The 19,961-nt window shown below is 45.6% G+C and overlaps 1 protein-coding gene across 1 annotated transcript; it reads right to left on the reverse strand.

Annotated features, from left to right (window-relative positions):
* Positions 1 to 455: 455 nt before the first annotated feature.
* Positions 456 to 18,506, reverse strand: Siah2 (siah E3 ubiquitin protein ligase 2). The gene is made up of 2 exons (XM_055596895.1): positions 17,789 to 18,506; positions 456 to 1,940 (listed from the first exon to the last, which is right to left on the reverse strand). Exons 1-2 carry the CDS (start codon positions 18,206 to 18,208, stop codon positions 1,383 to 1,385), a joined length of 978 nt encoding a protein of 325 aa, XP_055452870.1. The 5' UTR covers positions 18,209 to 18,506; the 3' UTR covers positions 456 to 1,382.
* Between the last annotated feature and the right edge of the window lie 1,455 nt (positions 18,507 to 19,961).

Consider the following 19,961-nt stretch of genomic DNA (forward strand, 5'->3'; position numbering starts at 1 on the left):
TTACATAAAAGCTTAACACGCGTCTCCTGTAAAGAACAAAGATAACTCTACAACCATCACTTCTAGCTGCTGTGGTATTAGCTCAATCATCTCACTGAGGGGGCACTGAACTCTATAACAAAGTTCAGGGCCAATCTGAATTCTTTTGTCAGTTAGGGCTTGGAAGGAGAGTGTGGCACCATGGAAGAAGGGCCTCAAGATCTCTGGCCTCTAACCATGCCTGATTTTGGAAAATGGGAGAGGTGTTTTCCCAGGTGACAGCTGGTGGTCCGACAGTAAATAGTCCTGTGCCACTAATGACAACCTACAGAATAGACAGGGGTTTGGATAAAAAGTTTGCCCCCCACCTTGGACAAGGTGACTTGGCTCACAGAGGTATGGTGGATGTACCATGCTAAAAGTTTTATGCCATCTGTACACAGTAGATGACTCAAGCAGGAAAATGAAGCAGAACATTTATTTTTTGAAAAAATTTTATTAAAAAATTAAAGTGAGTGTTGGGGGTGGGAAAGGACAAAAACAAAACCAAGAAAAACCAAACCCACACAACCGACACATGCTTTTAGAGTAGCAAGCATGTGACACTGGTTATAAAGGCTTCCCAACTACTGATCTAGTCTTTCATATCAGTCACAGTCAAGAAGGGCTTCCAAGGGAAGCCATATGTAAACAGGTCATCCGTACTATGGTTAAGAGCTAGCTATGTGAGAACTCTCAACTGAAGGCATGAGAGCGACCAAACCTCAGGAGTGCGTCCACATGGATTTAGAGTTCTGGTTTTAAACGTGTGTGCAGAGGTTGTGGGAACAAACAGTAGAGACCAATGGTGGCAGCAGAGGGTGGCCTTAAAGCACCTTTAGATCCTGGACCCTCTTCTACAGTTCGAGGCAGCAATCTTCAAACTCTGAAAAGACGAGGTTGTTCAACTATGGATTTTCTAGCTGTGTTGGAGATGAGTGCAACAGGTGATTCTGTATAAACTAGTCAGCTACCCAGCCTGAAGATATTAAAGCAATTCCAACCTCCTAAATATAAAAGAACTCTTATGAAAGCCACTGTGCTTTTGTCAGTTCAGGATGAGGCAGGTGGGAGGCAGTCCTGAGCAATCTGTCAAGAGCTGTTCAGGAAGTAAATAGCATAGAGTTGATCTGAGATCACAGAACAACCTCCGAATTACTAACAGGCCAACCCCATTTATCACAGTTCAGTGAACTTTCTTTCATCAGGGCCAGACAGGAAGCTGCCATTTAAACAGAATAGAGGACAGTTGTGGTTCCTGACTTGGGAAGACATATGAATAAAACATCTATTAAAAAAACTTTATTAAACATAGAGCACTATGCCCAAATAACTTCCCAGGGTTACAAAAGCCTCCTGGAGCCTTACTGACAGCATGTAGATATTGTGACATTGATTCCAAGGTTCCCATTATCTGCAAAGAGGTGTGCTATGGCTGTGTCAAAAACAAGGCAGTCACTGTTCATGATGGCTGCAGCCACACCGTCATGAATGGACCGGGGTGTGGCCTCCCAGGTCAGCCTCCGCCGGTTCCCATTCAACTCCAGTCTGTAGGCAAAGTTCTCAGCTTGCTTACGGGTGCCGATGAGGAGGACAATGGCAAAGAACTGTTGGTGACCTTCGTACTTCTCTTGCTTTTCAAGTACCAGCATGAAGTGGTGCCCAAAACAGGACTGCATCATCACCCAGTCCACAGCCCCTGGCAGGTTAATGTCTGTTGCTAGAAAGACTATGTCCTCTCCCTGAAGGGTAGTGATGCTCTTGTGGGCATGCATGAGATGAGACATCACGGCTTCCAGGGACCCCTGCCACTTGCAGGAGGCTCCAGGGCAGGGGCAGGAATAGGGACGGTATTCACAGATGTCTTCATGCTCTGGTTTCTCTGTATGGTGTAGAGTCAGGGAACAGCCCGTGGTAGCATACTGCAGAAACAGAAAACAACATACTGCATCATGGCATTGCCTCAAAACCTCGGTGCCAACATCTACGCATACCTACCCACACCCAGGTTCCTGGGCTCAGATTCTTAATCTAAACTACCTTTGTTTAAGGAGTGTCAAATATTTCAGACAAGTCTCAATTTCTACTCATTGTCAATAGCATTGTGCATAAAGTCAGGGCACTGGTTTCTAGACCCCCAGCCCGACAATGGTCAAGGATGAGAACTACCGTTCTTTTAAGTATGTCAAATGAGCAAAACTACTGAGATAACAGGGCCCCTTTCTCATTTTTGATAACCCCTGACTCCTTTTAAGAATTTAACTGCTTGGAAGTGGGGTGGGCAAGGAATACTGGACCACCTGCAGGCTTTTCCTATGAATAGATGACTTGAAAATGGCACAGTCTTGTTCTACTCCTTGACTTAGACTGATGGCAGGTCAACTTGTCAGTGGAGAAGGTTCCCTGTTCTGGCCTGCTAGTGTGGCCAAGCATGAGTGGAAGAGTCTGGGAGGATGGAACAGACTTGCTGTCTCCTTTGTACCCTCTGCCCTGCAAGTGTTGTGCCACGAGTTTTTGTTTTGTTTGTAAAGAAATCACATTCGAGACTGGCTTCTTGTAGAGGCTAAGGTGAAGTGGACCCGCCCTCTCCTTAAAGACCACCAAATCTTCCTAAAATTAGTTCCCTGTGGTCAAGCACACATCTCTTCCTGATGAGGTTGGTGAGGTCCTCATTCCAGGCTGGGAAAGGGGGGAGCTGAATGAACTTCTAAACACAGTCTGTCATTCAGATACTTCCTTACTATTACAGAGAAACAAAATCTTTCCCTTCCTATTCTCAGTATATCCATCATGTCCGTCATGAAAGAAGGCCACACTAAAAGAAACTGGAGCATTTCAGCTCCCAACTTTCATAAGAATGACAATGGTAATGCCAGTTGCCAGAGGGAGGGAGGGTCAGTCCACAACAGATGCCTATCCAGTGCTCTGACTGTGGTCACAGAATTAAGAAATGGCAACCACTCTTTATAGGTAAAGGGAGGAGTTAGCCTCTGATCTTTGAAGCACAGGAAGGCAGAGAGACTGTCTAGGTTACTGTACTTACTCTCCAGTCCTCCATTTAAGCATGCAGGTACCAAAGAAGGGACTGCACTAGGCTGTCTTCCTAAGATACTAAGAGAAAAAAAAAAAAAAAAAAAAAAAAAAAAAAAAAAAAGCAAAGCAACCATCGAACTCACAGCTGTTTTTGCTTCTCCGTACCCTGACTTACAAGCCCCTTATCACCACAGGTTGAGTTCTACACCTTACAGAATGTCTTTCTAGCAACCAGGGGGTCTTGCAGGCCACCAGAGCTGGGGTCTGCAAGAGAATACAGAAGCCAAGACAACAATAGCTTCTCTCTACAGGGAACTCAAAGAAAGACACTGGAAGAAATGCAGAGCATGGGGGAAGGTATGAAGGTATGTCTGTATGCCAGAGATCTGGAGGCTGAGACAGAAGAACTGTGTGTTTCAGGCTCTCCCTGAAATACAGAACTCTTTCAAAAAACAAAATAACAACAACAACAACAACAACAATAAAATCTCAAAACAAAAATAAAACAAACAAACAAAAAAGCAAAAAAGTAGCTCATGCCTCCAGCACCTTGGCTGAATTATTTCTATGTTTCTGGTTTGCTGACAGGAATTGCTTGTTCACAGGTCGGAACCATCGACTAACTTTAAAAGTTCAGGTAAAAAGAAGGTCTTGGTCAGAAAGAGAAATAGATTTGCGCATTTCTATTTACATTCGGTGCTCTCAATTTTTCAAAGCTTTATAAAGAAGTCCCTATGAACTGTTTTAGATCTGGGGTGTGGGAAGGACATGGAACCTCCTGGTGGTCTCCCGTGGACGGTGGGTGAGGCCCTTCAGTCCAGAGTTTTTAAAGCACACATAAACACAACAAAAAATAGCAAGACATTCTTAGAGCCTGGCTCAGTGTCTGCATGGGAAAATGGCTTAGAATGGGCTGTTGACCTTAGCTTTCAGGATGAATGCCAAGAATGAAGCAAAGTCTGGCAAAGGCATCCAGAGCACCTTTTGAGACCCCCACAGCCCCAGACCACTGCGCCTCCCAGAGCCAGCGTCTACAGCAAGTGTTTCTGTCACCAGCTTCGCTTGGGAACTTGCCCTGTTCTGGCAGAAACATTTATGTGCTGTTACTTGGTTTTCACACATGCAACTCTTCTTCAGGGTCACTCCGCAAGCTATAGGGAGAATAGGCATTTCTTTGTACATGTGTGGACAATGGCTTCCTGAAAAGAACTTGCTACTGGCTCTACCAACTTAAACATGTTTTAAAAGCCTTGGATGTTTTACTCTGTTTCTTCTAACCCAGCTGAACTTCAAGATCAACCTATTTCTCTCATTTCACCCCTGCAGTAGTCTAGGACCACTGAGGCCATTTCTGTGGTAAAAGAATTAAAGATGATCTCCAAGAAGAGAGTGTTCAAACCTTTTTTGTTTTTGTGGTGCCTGTTTAACTCCTGTCACACTCCATTGTCTGGCTTACCTATGCTGTGTGTGTTACCCACCTGACACAGTCAATGATCTAGGACCAGCTGAAGCAAATGATTCTCTTCCTGACATCTGGGGTGAGAGGGCTTCTGTTTACAGGCCTGGTTCTTTCCTATGCCCAAGTGCAGTCGAGAGGGGCCCCTGGGCTCCTTTGCAGAGAGGTTTCTGTGTCCTGGGACACACCCACAGCTATAAATGAGATTTCTCCTTTGGGAAAGATGTGCTCATTTCCCCCAAAGGGTGGGGTTATTTTTAAATAAACCTCTCTAAAGAAGAGGAAAAAGAAGCATAGAGGAAAAAAGAAAAAAAGAGACGAGGGAGGCCAAGCTCAAAGCTAATCAATGTGGGAAGGACAGAAGGAGAAACATGTGGATATGACACCTAGGACATCTTTGTAGCATTCTGTCTGGTGCTGCCATGCAAAAATCTTGTGCAAACATGTTCTGTCACTGAAATACTGTGTGAATCTGAGGCTTTGTGTTTAAGTCTTTGCAGAAAGCAGTAAATAGTTCCCATTCTTTCCTGGGCAAAGAGGTTTAAAGGCTGTGTTTAAGGTGGAATTTAGATAGGGTTTTCATTTTTGGCACAGAAACCCTTTCATAAAGAAATACAGGACCTCTTCACACACAAATACATATAATGAGACACCACGGAGTACTGAACACTAGACATCATTCATTTACCTAATAAACAGTAACACTATTTGTTTATAAAATGAAGCTATAAGCTCAATACTCTTCTCTCAGCCAGACTGCTAATGAAGGCTGTGTGCTGTAGGTTTAGACCCAGTCATTTAATATGTTTCATTAAATTTGATTTTGTGTAATCGCAGAATGACAAGCTGAACACCAACAATTGGTCATCAAGTACAACGGAGGTGCCAAGAGCTCCATGGCAGAAGTAGGCTCCTCTGGGGCTCTGTGAGGAAACGGCCCTGCCTCCATCTGTTTACCTCCAAGGAAACAGCTCAACCTCATTAGCAGGATAGACACCAGTGTCTCAAATGAGAAAGTTAAGAAAAAAAAAAAGATAATAAACCATAACCAATAATCTACTGTTGTATGTGAATCAAATTCAAGAACTGACCTTTTCCAGAGTACGCACAAGCAAAAAGCACTTTGCTCTAATCTAAGTAAGCTGTAATGCTCATAAAATGCACAGTGATGGCTAAATACAATTGGTGGCTCTGGCCTGGGAACCCTGACTCTGCAAAGGGCGTTTCTAGGACAACCACTGAGCTCTGCATGTGCTCTGCAGATTAGAGCAGAGTCTGTGCTGGGTCTTGTTTCCTGATTACAGTAGAAGATGTCCTGGTTTTTAAGAGAGACACAAGGAGAGATTTTGGGGCCAGGCAGGGTGCCTGCAGCTTACATTTAAATGTTTAACAATATATATCTGAGTTGAAAAGTGAATTGAAAACACAAATGGAAGAAGGAACTAGAGATTCTGGATAAAGGCCATTTGGGATTTTTCTTTTTTACACTAATATTGCAATTGTTGTCTATGCTTATATCATGGAAAAGATAAACATGTAGGAAGGAATCCAGGAGAGATGTTAACATGTTTACATTTTAAAGGATAAAGTTTCTTATGAGGAGTTGGTTGAATGAACTGAACTTTTTCCTACTATTTTCCTAGCATACAACACCTACATGGAAACAAACCAAGATTATTCATTTTCCTTTTTCTTAATGGTCTGAGGGGCTCATTTTAGTGAAGCAACATAGTTTTGCAATGAAGAGATATGCTGTTATAAAAACAAACAAATAAACAAAAAACAGCACTGCTTCTTTGGTCCTCATAGAAGACAGAACATTCACTGATCCTTCCAAGGTTGGAAGTCACTGTTGGTCTATGGCTTGCTTTGCCATTTCTGTCCTCTTTGGTGGCATTATCGACACTTAGACAGGTCTGATCCATTGTAGGACCCCCATCTAAAAGGTGAGTTCCAGGAATGGAATTAGCCCAATCCACCATTTTCTCACATAGGCTCCAGGAACGGAGTGGAATGTGTGAGCTCAGCAGAAGGGATCTGTAGTTTATCATGAATGAGATCAGCAGATACCCAGGCAGCTACTTAGACTATCTTCTCAGCACTTCTCAGATTGCTCCAGTGGGAATTTCAGGTGAACCTACTGTAGTACGGTAAACTCAGTATGGCAAGAGTTAGGTTTATCAAGACTAACTAGTAATCAGTGCTGGGCACCAGACCTAGGGGCCTTGTGCATATGAGGTAAATGACACACCCTTGAACTACATGCCCAACCTTAAAATAACCATTTTTTAAAAATGCGGGCTAATAGGGGCTAGGGGGATGATTCAGTGCTTCAAAGCCTTGGTTGCTCTTCCAGAGGACCCAGGTTCAATTTCTAGCGTCCACATGGCAGCTCACACCTGTCTGTAACTCCAATTTTAGGGGATCTGGTACCTCACACAGACATATATGCAGGTAAAACACCAAATGCACATAACATAAAAATAAATCATGAAAATTTTTTTAGTCCTTAAAAACAAAAAGACAGCCTTCTAGCAACTCAAACTAGAGTTTTTGTGATTAAAATGTTTATCTGCCCTCTAAATACCACATAGATTATTGCTCATCTTTTTATAGGCCTAATAATTTTGTTTAAGCTCCAATTTGCTGGTTCTATTACCTGCTCCTGGCCTACCTGGTACTTACTGACAAATGAATAAATAGTAGGTTTATTTGCGGATGATGGACGGTCTCCCACTATGCGATTTTACTTCAACTGGAAATCTTACTGTAGGTAAAAGAGGAATTCAGTAGTTTCGGATCATGCGAAAAATGTTCATATTTTTAAATATCAGAATTATATGTTTATTTAATCTTTTTTGGCAAAGATGGTTCACATATCTTATCTATATAAACGACTAGAGTGGGGGCGTTCATGACTCTTCTGAAATGTCCCACAGAGTAAAACAACAGCACTGCCGTTCTTCTGATGGCTGTGTGCCTCTCTTGAAATAGATCACAACCAGCGGTGGAGTATCTGTGTTTAGAATGCCGTTACTTGTGCCCTGTTTGACCCCGAGCCTGTTTACACAATTAATAATGAAGGAGTGTGTTTCTGTCAAGTTAACTCTTGAACAGCAGGATAAAATTAAGCTGTCCAGCCTGTATCTGCCTAGCTCTTCCTCTAAACATCCCAGCATACCTTCCTGTAACTCCAGCGGTACATTCCTCACCTCCACTCCTGAGGCAGGCAAAGACTGGACTATCAACCAGCAGGGCAGCAACGGTTTCTCAGATAATAAATGACAAGAAAGCATTAGTTGGCCCCAGAACCACCACACAGTGCCATAAAACACTGCGAGACTGATACAGTGTTAACCTTACACAGTTTGTTTAGAAGAAGGCCATTCTAATGAAACTCTTGAGTTCACAAAACTACCCTTTGTTCCTAAGACAAAATAGATCACATACTAGCGAAGTTTCCTATCGAATGGTGTATTGGTGGAAGACTTTGGGGACGATTATTATTTCAGAGATCTGAGAACATTCTGTGTTGGAGACAGGGGCCATGTGGCCTTGTAAACTATTGGAGCTAGCAACAGTCCATTTTTAATCCTAGAAACTTTGAGAGACAGTTGACTTTTGACCATGTGTTTCTCATCTTGTCCACAGGCAGAGTGAGCGAGCAAGTACACACTGTCACTGCGAACAGTTTTGTGAGAGCCTTTTGGTGCAGACAAAGGCACTTGAACAAGCTACCAGAAGCAAAGGCTTTCTGCCGTCATACTCGCAACCGGCCTGACCCTTTTCAATATGCTCTCACTCTTTAATGCCAGGTTCCCACCTGCACAGTCATGGTGACAACACTGACAAGACTGAAATAGTAATTCCTTATCAGTCTTTTATTGTCTAACACAGCCAGATTCATCAAAAGAATTTGTAGGGTTGTTAAAGAAATCAAATACAAAGTACCCAGTGTATCTCCCAGGCATTAATACATACATACATACATACATACATATATACATACATACATACATACATATATATATGTCCTTCCAAAGTTATCTGTTACTTAACTGAAGTTCAAATCTAACTAGGCATTTTGAATTCCATCTGGCAACTTTAGAAGAAGACCCCTCCGATAGCACAGCCATCCCTCGGAAAGCCAGTGCTTGAGTCTGCAGTGGAAGGCGACCACAGTTTATCAGCCAAGTAGAATGAATGGAAGAAGAAACAGGTGGTTCTAAGAAAGTCGGTGCTTCAGACTGGAGTCTGTGTTGTCCAAACTGACACATCTGAGAGTGTGCATTTCCCAGGAGGCATACTACTTGCATCTTATCTCCTTCAGGAGGAGGATAGGAGGATAAGGGGAAACAACACACCTGTCAGGCACCTTAAAGGAAGTATTCTCTCCAGCTGGCCTCCCGGGGTCCACAGGCGCAAAGTCCAGCCACCCCTCCCCCCCAAGATTTTTCTTTGCCTTCTGTTTCAGGAGACCATTTCTGCTTGGCTAGCCCATCTGTCTCTACTGTTAGACGCAAGGGAGATGAACGGGGAACAGTGGCGCATGAGGCAGGTAGGTGGGTCACTGAAAGGAACGGACCTGGGGCTGTAGGCAGCTGTCAGGTAAGAGTGAGGTGGTTAGAATTCAGTGGGTCATGAGCAGCAACCAGCTCAGGTCTGAGTTTACTCCAGGGAGCACTCAGTCCTTAGCAACACTAAGGCCATAAAGGACAACACCCAGTGATGGGGATGATGGCAAGAAATGGAGCTGCAAATAAGTTTCAAGGTCTAAACTACTTTGGCTTTACCAACACACACTTGTCCCTTTCTCATGTACTCCAGAAACCTTAGAAACAGCATCCTTAGAAAATGGTCATCTTATAGACAAGGGTTCAGGTTAGTAGTACTTAAAAAAAAAAATCACAGCAAGGAAACAAAATAAAAAATGACTACCAACAGGAACCCGACTGGATAGCTGTGTGCTGTTGGGAACTGCATGCAGCACGATGCAGCTGTTGAATACGACCTCAAAGAATACTTACCACAACAGAAAAGCAGCCACGATGTGCAAGATCTGAAAAGCCAAGAAACAGCATGAAAAATTGCGCTGCTCATTTCCCTTGCTTTTGCTTGGTGGGGAATGTATGAGTGAAATAAACCATTATGTTACAGGTAGGTTTTCACAGAAGTTTACAGAATGGTATCATGGTTATTTTTAGGTGTGTGTGTGTGTGGGGGAAGGATTATGGGGCATTTTGATTTTTATATCGTTTTCTGTTCAGTTATATATTTGAAAGGAATGAGTACTGTGTTTCCCCCAGAATAAAATGTAAATAAGAGTTATAACTTAAAATGTTTAAAATAAGATATATAAAACAAAATGTATATGCTTAAATGTGATGCCTCGAAAACCATGCATTAAAAGATTACAGACCCTGTACACAGTGGCACACGCTCCCTTCTCCCTGTGAGGCAAGAAGAGCGTGGCTTTGAGACCAGCCTGGGATAAATAACAAGGCTTGTCTTTCTCAATTAAAAAAGGAAGGAAGGAAGGAAGGAAGGAAGGAAGGAAGGAAGGAAAGAAGGAAGGAAGGAAGGAAGGAAGGAAGGAAGGGAGGGAGGGAGGGAGGAAGGAAGGAAGGAAAGGTAGAAGGAAGGAAGCAAGAAAGAAAGGAAGCAAGAAAGGAGAGGAGAGAAAGAAAAATAGATTACAGAAATTGGAAGAATGAAAAAAATTCTCATCCCGAAACACCAATGCACTAATGTCAGGGCCGTGTCACCCAGCTCTAGAAAACCCTACGATGGGCTTAAACCATAGGACTTGAAGCCCAGTGAGAGAATCTGTGGGAGGAAATAAGAGTGATTATTTTCTCTCTCACTTTTATGCCTGCCTGTAGTGACACATACCCATCATTTGCTTCCTGTGAGCTTCTAACTGTGCATGTATTTAGTGCCATGGCAGTGCTGGGCATTTTGCATGAATTATTACCACTAAACCCAACATCAGCATATTTCACAAAAGGGCTACTAGAGCTTAGCAGAGTTACCAGCCAGCTACAGTGGGAACGGAGTGAAGATGTAAACTAGAAGGTTTGACTAGGGCCTGCTCTTTAAACTATCATAGCCAGGGAGCCTGGTGGCAGGAGGGACCGAAGACAGAAGCTTTGCTCCCTCCAAGTTTTAAGACAGGGCACAAACTCACATGTTCACCACAGAAATACTGTCCATTCTATCCCTATGGTAACTTTTTATTCCACAGTTTCACATATCTTAAAAGTCATTCCATAAGATCTTTACCAAACTGGACGTGAATAAGTTGGCTAATTATTAAGGAACCAAAAGAAAAAGGTGTTTGATGCAAAATTAAGTACCACTAGATAATTTTCAGGAGCTCCAATAAGACCTGAATGTACCTGAAGTATGACGACACATTTAACCAGGAAAACATCTTTAGGTTCCTTTTCCGGATGTGCAGAATGGAACTTCATTCTAATCTCCCAGGTATGATCACCTATCACCAGCAGTACTTGGTGGTGGTGGGTGCTGGCATTCAGGTGAGCAAATGTATAGCCATCTTGTGCCTTTCGTAAGTGCAGGCCTTATATGTTTAAGTAAGAAGTGTTACTTAGCCTGGCCTTCATAGTCTCGTCAACTCGGCACTTTGTATGGGGCTTACAAGAAAGAGCTGTAAGGGACAATCAGAGACTCCAATCGAAGCTCAAGCTGGGACTTTATAGGCCACACTTGTCATACCTTTTCGTTGGCCTCTAGTCTGGTTGGGGCAAGGATAAGCTTTAGTGACCGTTTACTCCAGTTTCAGATCATGGTGACCCCGGGAAATTGTTTGGTTAATTATGTTAGAATCAACATTAAACTTCAGCACTACTACCAAAGTACTGAACTGGGTGTGAGTTCTGAGTCTTTGTGTACTTTCTATCTAAGTCTCTGGGTCAACCTGGTCAATTTCAGGCAGCTGTAAAGACAGTTTCCAAAGAAAATGACTCCTGGGAGAAATTCCGATTAAGAAGAAATCTTTAAAAGTCTTTTTACTGACGTGCTTCCCAGCCCGGCCCAGTATCACCTGGCTTCTATTTGCAGTGGTGAGAAGGACCCTGTATGGCCTGCTTAATCTGATGTCAAGGTCCTCACCACGGATATATTTTCATCTTAACAGATGAACTTACTGGCTCAGGGAACTCCATGGTTAGACCACTGCCAGGACTTCTGAGAACTCAGATCTTCTGCCTTCTGTCTAGTGAGTTTGTTCCCTTCACCAATTACCAGGTTCTAGGATTTTACGGTGGGAAAAATCTCTGGTGTAATCATTTAGTGCTACCCCCTGCTTCTAAAGATCCACAAGTGCAAAGAATAAACCACTTTGCAAAGGTCAATTATCTAATCATTGGGACAACAGTTACAGACTATAGGTGAGCAGATAAAGATGAAAAAAAAAAAAGCTACAAAATCACTGCTGGGGCTGTCAGAGTTCCAAATTAGGTATGCAGAGAATGAAGTAAGAGTCTAGGCTCTGTCAACACTGCCTAAAACAGAATCAATGAAAGGCTGCCTGTCCCTAAGCAGTAGGAATCTGGCCCGTAGATATAGATAGTGTGGCTATTAGTGCTGGCTCTATGTTTGAATTTGGCCAAAGTTGAAAGAGAGAGTGATCAGGGGTTGAGATTTGATATCAAAGTCCAATTTCTAGTCCCCCCCCCCCCTTATCTTCTCCTACGAATGCCTGGCCTCCACATTCCCAGCTAATCTTAGGCAAGAGTAAAGGCTGTCCTCTGGTTTGTTTTTGTGACACAGACTCTAACTATCGTGATCCAGCTGGACTCTGTGCTCAGGTGATCCCACTCAGTTTGCACTGCCCTCTTTGCAGGGCCTGAGCTCCCCAGCCTCTCTACTTCTACAACAGCAGTTCTCAGCCTGGGTGCAAAGCAACCTTTTCTCAGGGATCCCCTCACACCACTGGAAAACACAGATATTTACCTTATGATTTGTAACAGGAGGAAAAGAACAGTTATAAAGTAGAAACTAAATAATTTTATGGTTAGGGGCCATGACATGGATTAAAAGGTCACAGGGGGTCAGGTCTGAGAGTTAGGAATGGTGAGAACTGCCACTCTACAGTTTTCCCCAGCCCTGGAGGCTATTTGTGTCTGTTACTTTTCTCTCCCTTGGACTCCTAGTCCCTGGGAGTATTGGGAAAGTCTGTATCAACTAGAATGCTCAGCACTATTCCTTTAAAGAGTACGCTAGGTTGTCTCACTGTGTCTTTTTCAAGAAGCAACACTGTTGCAATCTAACCTCAGAAAAGACTGAGGTTTTCAGATTCAGTGATGATATGCAGGCGTATTAGAGGAATTTCACAGAAGACAAATAAAAATGGGAAACATGCCATACGATGATATAAGTAGACTAGAGAGGTTTAGTATTTCCAGCATGGAGTAGAGAAACTCCTGGGTGATACCAAAACACTAATGAGACGACAGTGAAATAGCTGACTGATGTCACCCAGCAGGTAAAAACGCACCTGCCCACCAAGCTGAGTTTGGCCTGAGTTTGATCCCCTACCACCAAGCCTGACCTGGGTGATGGAAGGAGAGAACTGAGTCTCACAGGCTGTCCTATAAGCCCCACCTCAAAGTGTGCCCACACACATAACAAATAAAAATACATTGAAATATACTATTGAGTGGTGAAATGTGCTGACATGTCAACCTTCACATTGCTCCCTATACCCACTCTCCACTGAGATACAGAACAGACTGTCAAAAGTTCTCAGCTATCGATGAAGAAAGGATGGAAAACACCCTAAGTGAGCAATGTTTTGATACGAGCCTTAAAGAGGAAATCTGAGTCAACTTATGTAGTCTCCTATATCAAAAGCATTTAACATTTAATTATGTGGCCTCACACTTTACATAAGGCACCTATTTGTCAACACATCCATTCTTTAAATTCCAACAGTTCAAAGCTAAACATTGGACGGTGTCACGTGATTACCTTCTACAGTACGATGACTTGGTTACTATTTTCAGCCTTGAATTTTAACTTGGAAGCTTGGAATCTAAGTTCTGATTCAACATTCCCATGCAGTAAGGAGTGCGCCAAAGACAAGGTAATTAACACTTAACAAGCCTACAGACATGAGGGTCCTCACCTGAAGACGAGGCAGACTAATAAACGCTGCCTCCTGGCAAGTTAGTTGGTACAAAGAAGGAACGTAAAACATTCCACACGGCCTCCCTGTTTTTCACGGATTGAAAACTAATTTCCTTAGAAGTCAGGCAGCCGGGCCCTTCATTCAGAGACGAGGACTCAAAGCTTCCTCTGCCCCACTCCTGAGACTCTGGGCATTGAATACTCAGCACTATCCTTGCAGCATTTAGCTCACAGAAAGACCAAGAGGAGACAGTGACAGGCAGTCCCCAGGGGTTCCAGGAGCCTCAGGTGACAGGCTAAAAAAGCTAGGTACACAGACCCTCCTTGTTTTCAATCTGACACAGGACTTATTCCTTAATATTTCTCAACTCCAATGAATGGTTTTGGGTGCTGCAGCAAGTACACATCCAAATTTGGCTTACCCACACCAAGTGGCTGAGCTGCCCTGCTTAATCAGGTGAAAGAAATGTACACTCCAGGTTTATACACATCTTAAATATGCACACACAAAAGTAACCCTAACACCTCTCATAAGCTTGGTTTCTGGTCTGCATGATAGCTTGACCCAGCTGCATTCTTACGGAATAGACTGAGAAAAGTAGTCACATGTGTACTTTCATTTGCAGATGATAGTATACATTAAGTGACCTAAAAAATTCCACTAGGAAACTCCTACAGCTAATAAACAGTTTCAACAAAGTAGCTGGACACAAAATTAACTCTCAGAAATCAGTAGTCCTCCCCATCAAATATTTTGGGGTAACTCTAACCAACCAAGTGAAAGAGTTGTATGATAAAAACTTTAAGGCGATGAAGGAAGATACTGAAGAAGATACCAGAAGATGGAAAAGATCTCCCATGCTCATCGCTTGGTAGAATCGACATAGTTCAAATGGCATCTTATTAAAAGCAATCTACAGATTCAATGCAATCCCCATCAAAATTCCAACATTCTTTACAGATTTTAAAAGGACAATTATCAGCTTTATCTGGAAACACACACAAACAAAAAAACAAAACAAAAAAACCAATAACAAAAACAAACAAACAAAAAAAAAAAAAACATGATAGCTAAAGCAATCCTGAATAAGGAAAGAAACGCCCGAAGTATTACCATTCCCAATTTCAAGTTGTACTGCAGAGCTATCTCATAAAAAACAACATGGCAGCGGCACAAAAACAGAGACGTTAATCAACAAAATGGAATTGAAGATTCAGACACAAATCCACAAATCTACTGACACTTAATTTTTGATAAAGAGACCAGAAATAACACACTGGAAAGATGGCACCTTCAACAAATGGTGTTTGTCCCACTGGATATCTGTATGTAGAAGTATGCAAATAGTTCCTATTTATCACCCTGCACACAACTCAACTGCAGGTGGATCAAAGACCACAACATGACAACATGAGACCAGATACACTCAATTCGATAGAAGACGTGTGGAATAGCCTTGACCTCATTGGCACAGGAAAATAATTTCTGAACTCAAACACCGTTAGCACAGACACTAAGATCAACAATCAATAAATGGGATCTCAGGAAACTGACAAGCTTCTGCACCCAAGGAGACTGTCATTCGGACAAAGCAGCAGCCTACAGGATGGGAAAAGATTTTCATCTACTCCACATCAGACAGAGGGCAAATATCCAAAATATATAAAGAACTCAAGAAGCTAGACATTAACAAACTAAATAATCCAATTTAAAAAAATGGGGTACAGATCTAAACAGAGAATTCTCAACAGAGGAAGGAAACTCAAATGGCTGAGAAACATTTAAAGAAATGTTCAGCATCCTTGGCCATCAGGGAAATGTAAATCAAAATGACTTTGAGATTTCCCCTTACTCCTGCCAGAATGGCTAAGTTCAATAACACAAGTGACAGTGCATGCTGGTGAGGGTATGGAATAAAAGTAACACCCATCCTCTGCTGGTGGTAATGTAAATCTGTACAGCCACTGTGGAAATCAGTGTAGTGGTTCCTCAGGAAGATGGGAACTGATGCTTCCTCCTACCACAAAGACGCTTGTTCAAACATGTTCACTGCTTCTCTATTCATAACAGCCAGAAATTGGAATCAACCTAGATGTCTCCCAACAGAAGAATGGATAAAGAAAATGTGGTATATTTACACAATGGAGTATTACTTAGTCATCAAGAAGAAAGAAATCTGAAGGTAAATGAAACTAGAAAAAAAAAAAAACAAACAAACACACACAACACCCTGAGTGACTCACAGACACAGAACATCAAACAGGACTATAGGGCTCTGCAAAGGGTCTTCTGTGTAAATATCACAGCTTCCAGTTTAGTGCTTTTATGGGATTCCTGAGTGTGAGAACAAGTGGGTCTCTGGCTCTTGTGCCTTCTCTTGGGCCCTTTTACTTCTGTTTGTTTTTTCTGCCCATGTCTGAGGAGTTAGCTTTTTTATCTTAATACTGTCTTCCCTTAGAAGCATGTTCTTTTCTAATGAGAGACAGAAAGAAAACGGATCCAGATGGAAGGGGAGGTGGGAAGAGACTGAGGAGCAGAGGAAGGGAAACTGTAACCAGAATGTATTATAGGAGGGGGAAAAAAAAACCAACAACAAAACACCTATTTTCAATAAAAGAGGGAAAAAGCCATGGAAATATTTTATCCGAACTGCACCTGTGCTGGGTGAGTGAGTAAGCGCTGGGGGTGGGGGGTGGCTGAAGGCTAGAAACCTCACAGCCTAAACCCTCATCCAAACCCTTATCTGAACAAGCTATTTTAACTGGATTAGTAGCTGGGCAGAAGAAAAAATTAAGTCACTCATTTTACTGACTTGACTCTGAAGCCTAAAATTAAACTCTCCAGTGAATTATTTTTAATTTAAAACAGCTCTTGCCCTCAAAACTAACCAACATTATGCAAAGATATGCAAGACAACTTAAAACAGTTGCAGGTAGAACAATTATTTTCATAAAAAAAAAATCTCAGAAGTATTAGCATTATCTCCACCTGTAAGTTCAGAAAAAGAACTCCTCAGCGGAGGTCTAGAATATGAAGCGGTATACAAATGAGAGTGTGAGGGTTTTTTAAATATAGGGATTCGGTGTAGGCAACAGGATGTTGCAGTATAACCACACAACGTAGTCCTTTAAGACACGGAGGTCAAGTGTCAGGCATGAAGCAGCTGAGGATTTGAAGAGCTGGTTGCTAGAGAAAAAGCATCATCTCTGTGCGGGTTTTTCACAGCTTTCAGAGACAGACATTAAAATGATTCTATATTTAGCTGTGAGGATATAAACACAGGTTCTAAACACAAGCCGGTGTAGACAGGAAGACAAAGTCCACGAGCTTGGACTTTCCCTTGCGGCACCCCCCCCCCCCCCCCAGGACACAGGTAACTCTTGAAATAATATGCTGGCACTGAAGAAAACTAATAAAGCTCTTGAGTGTCTACGTTAAGTCCTGGTGGATTCGAGTTCATTGCACTTAGTAAAAAAAACAAAACAGCAGCCACAACTTCTGAGTCCTTCCCAACCCTGGGAAGATGAGAGAAGGCGTGGCTGGCAGGGTTTTCTCTGTACTCCAGTGAAGCTGGCAGAATCTCAATCCCCCTCCCCGCCACTCCCCTCCCCCTCCCCTTGTAGCTGCACTCCCAAGAGCTCTCCGGTTTTAGGTGCTGGGTCCAGGAGGAATCCAGGACCCTTCCTGTCAAGCTTAGCGCTGGAAACCGTGCTGTTTCCTTCCTCCACAATGTCCGTGGCCAGCTTCCCTGTCCACGTTTTCGTTTAAGCTGTCCATCCCTACCGAGCACATGCTGCAAAGGACGCGGCGGCACTGGGTTGGGAGAGCTGGGGTGCTTCTAAGCGTCAGCAAGTGACAACTTAGAGTCGGTGCTCTGGCAAACATCAACCCTGAGCTAGTTCCCAAAATGGACAGGTGGGCACGGAGACAATGGACAAGGTACACACGCACACGCGCGCGCACTCAAAGGGAGAGAGGGAAAGGGGGAGACAGAGAGATAGACAGACAGACACACACAGATGGAAGCAGTGACGTGCTGTTCGCCTCTTAGGGCCTCCGAGTGCGCTGGAGGACACCAGAACCCTGTAAGGTCGCGTGGCAGCTCTGCCGGTGGTCGCCGGACTTACCTTACAGGGAAACAGAACTGCCGAGGCCACCTTCTCCATAGCCAGGTTCCTGATGCTGGGCGTCAGGGCGCCCCTGCACGTCGGGCAGCAGCTCAACTTCTGGCGGCATTGGTTACACACCAGGTGCCCGGCCTGGCACTGCAGAATGGGGGGCAGGACATAGTCGAAGCAGACCGGGCACTCGAAGAGCGAGGTCAGCTCGTGGTGCTGCGGGGACACCGGGCCGGCCCCGCCGCCGGCGCCGGGGCCTGAGATCACCGCTGCCGCGGCGGGCACCGCGGACGAGCCGGGGCCCGCAGCCGAGATGGTGGCGGCGGCAGGGGGCGCAGCCGGGGACGGAGCGTGCTGGGTCTGCGGCGGCGGCGGCTGCTTACTGCAGGGTTTGTTAGCGCTGGGGCCGGTGGAGGACGGGCGGCTCATCGCGCTCCGAACCCACCATGGACCTGCGGGCGTCTGCCTGCCGCGGGGCCGCCCGGGTTAAGGCGGTGCGCGCCCCGCGGGTGGCCGGCTCCGGGGCAACGCCACGGCGCCCAGCCCGGAGACCCGGCGCGGACCCGACCGGCCACCGGGAGGGGCGGGGACCGGACCGCGCCGATCCTCTCGGCGGCTCCCGGAGCGGTCGACGCTCTCCGGGCTCGCGGCCGTGCGGTGCCCTCCTCCGGCGGCGTTCCGGGGCGCAGAGAGCCCTGGTCCACCCGCTTCGGGAGCGGCCGCTGACGCAAGCCCCGGGGGCGCGCGCGGACGTGACGCCGAGACACGTGGACGGCCGACCCGGCGCGCTGGGACTGGCAGAGCCACCTCGCGGCCCGCGCGGCTCCGCCCGGCGCCGCTGGCAGCTCGGGAGCCGTTTCCTGCTGGGCTGCCGAGTCGGTCGGTCGCCGCCGCCGCCGCCGCCGCCGCCGCCGCCGCGCGGGGTCGCTTCCTCGGCGGTTGCGGAAGCCGGCAGCCCGGGGAGAGGACGTTTGCCGAATTCCGCCCCCGACCCTTCCCGCGGGACCTACGCCACACGCGCACCCGACCCCGGCCGGGAGGGCAACTGCTGCTCGGGCGGGGGCGTGGACGGAGCGCGAGTGCGCCGGGGGCGGGGACGCCGGGGGCGGGGACGCCGGGGCTCGGAATACCCGCGGTTCTATCGAGTCACTGACGCGCGGGAGAAGCTTGCCGACCAGCTGCTTGGCGGGTAGCCTGCCGCGCGGGGGCGGGACCCCGAGGCGGGTGGGAGCCGGGCCAAGGCCTGTGGCGGGGCCCGGTAGTTTGGGACACCGGTGGGTTTTGCAGTGGTCCTGCCCCGGCGGCCTAGGAGGTGATCTCGGTTCTCCGTTGAAAAGCCCACTGGCGGACGCTTCTTGGAACTGACCGCCTCCGATTTGGAGACACCTTGGACATCTCTGGCCGGATGGAGACTTAAAACCTTCAAGGGATGCCAGAAACGGGGGGTTTGTTTGTGAAGCCCAGGATGACAGGGGACCCTCTAGTACCGGAGTCCTTAACGTCTAGTTCTGGACCAAACCTTAGGCTTTGAAGCTTACCCGGGGCTTGAGGAGGAAGGGTGAGCTCAGTGCACCTGCCCCAACCCTCAGTTTGGCAGTATTGGTGCTGGATTCCTCCCTGGTCCTTTCTCTAGATCACCTGTATATCCCGACACGTGGAAGGTCTCAGAGGTGTCGAATAAAGGATGCTTAAGGGGTCTGGAGAGGACTCAACTCGCTGCTCTTAGAGGACTAGACTTTGATTTCCAGCACCTACAGCTGCTTGTAGCCCCAGCTCCAGGGCATCTGATGCCGTCTGGCACATACATATGTGCACACACACGGCCATAAATGAAGATAAACTTCAAGCGCGGGGCGGGGAGGGGAGGGGAGCGGGGCCACGGGCAGGGGACAGCTACAGTTCGCCTTCTCCCCGTACTAATAAGAGAACTAACTCTACAGGGTTCCTATAGCCTCAAAACTTGTTTCCGGGAACTCGCCATGCGGGACCCACGGAAGTTAGAGCCTGAGAGCCTGGAGTGAACTGTATATTAATATAGTAGAGACACCCTGCTCATAATTGCTTGGGCAAAAGCTTTATGCTGGAGCGGATGGCACCGGAATTGGTAAAGCCAGTGGAGTATTCTTTTGTAGGGGAAACAGATTAGTCAGGGCATGGTGGAAATAGTGCCCCTGTGACGTTG

This window comes from Psammomys obesus, unplaced genomic scaffold (genome assembly GCF_907164565.1).
Source record: "Psammomys obesus unplaced genomic scaffold, mPsaObe1.curated_primary_1811, whole genome shotgun sequence".
Taxonomy (NCBI): domain Eukaryota; kingdom Metazoa; phylum Chordata; class Mammalia; order Rodentia; family Muridae; genus Psammomys; species Psammomys obesus.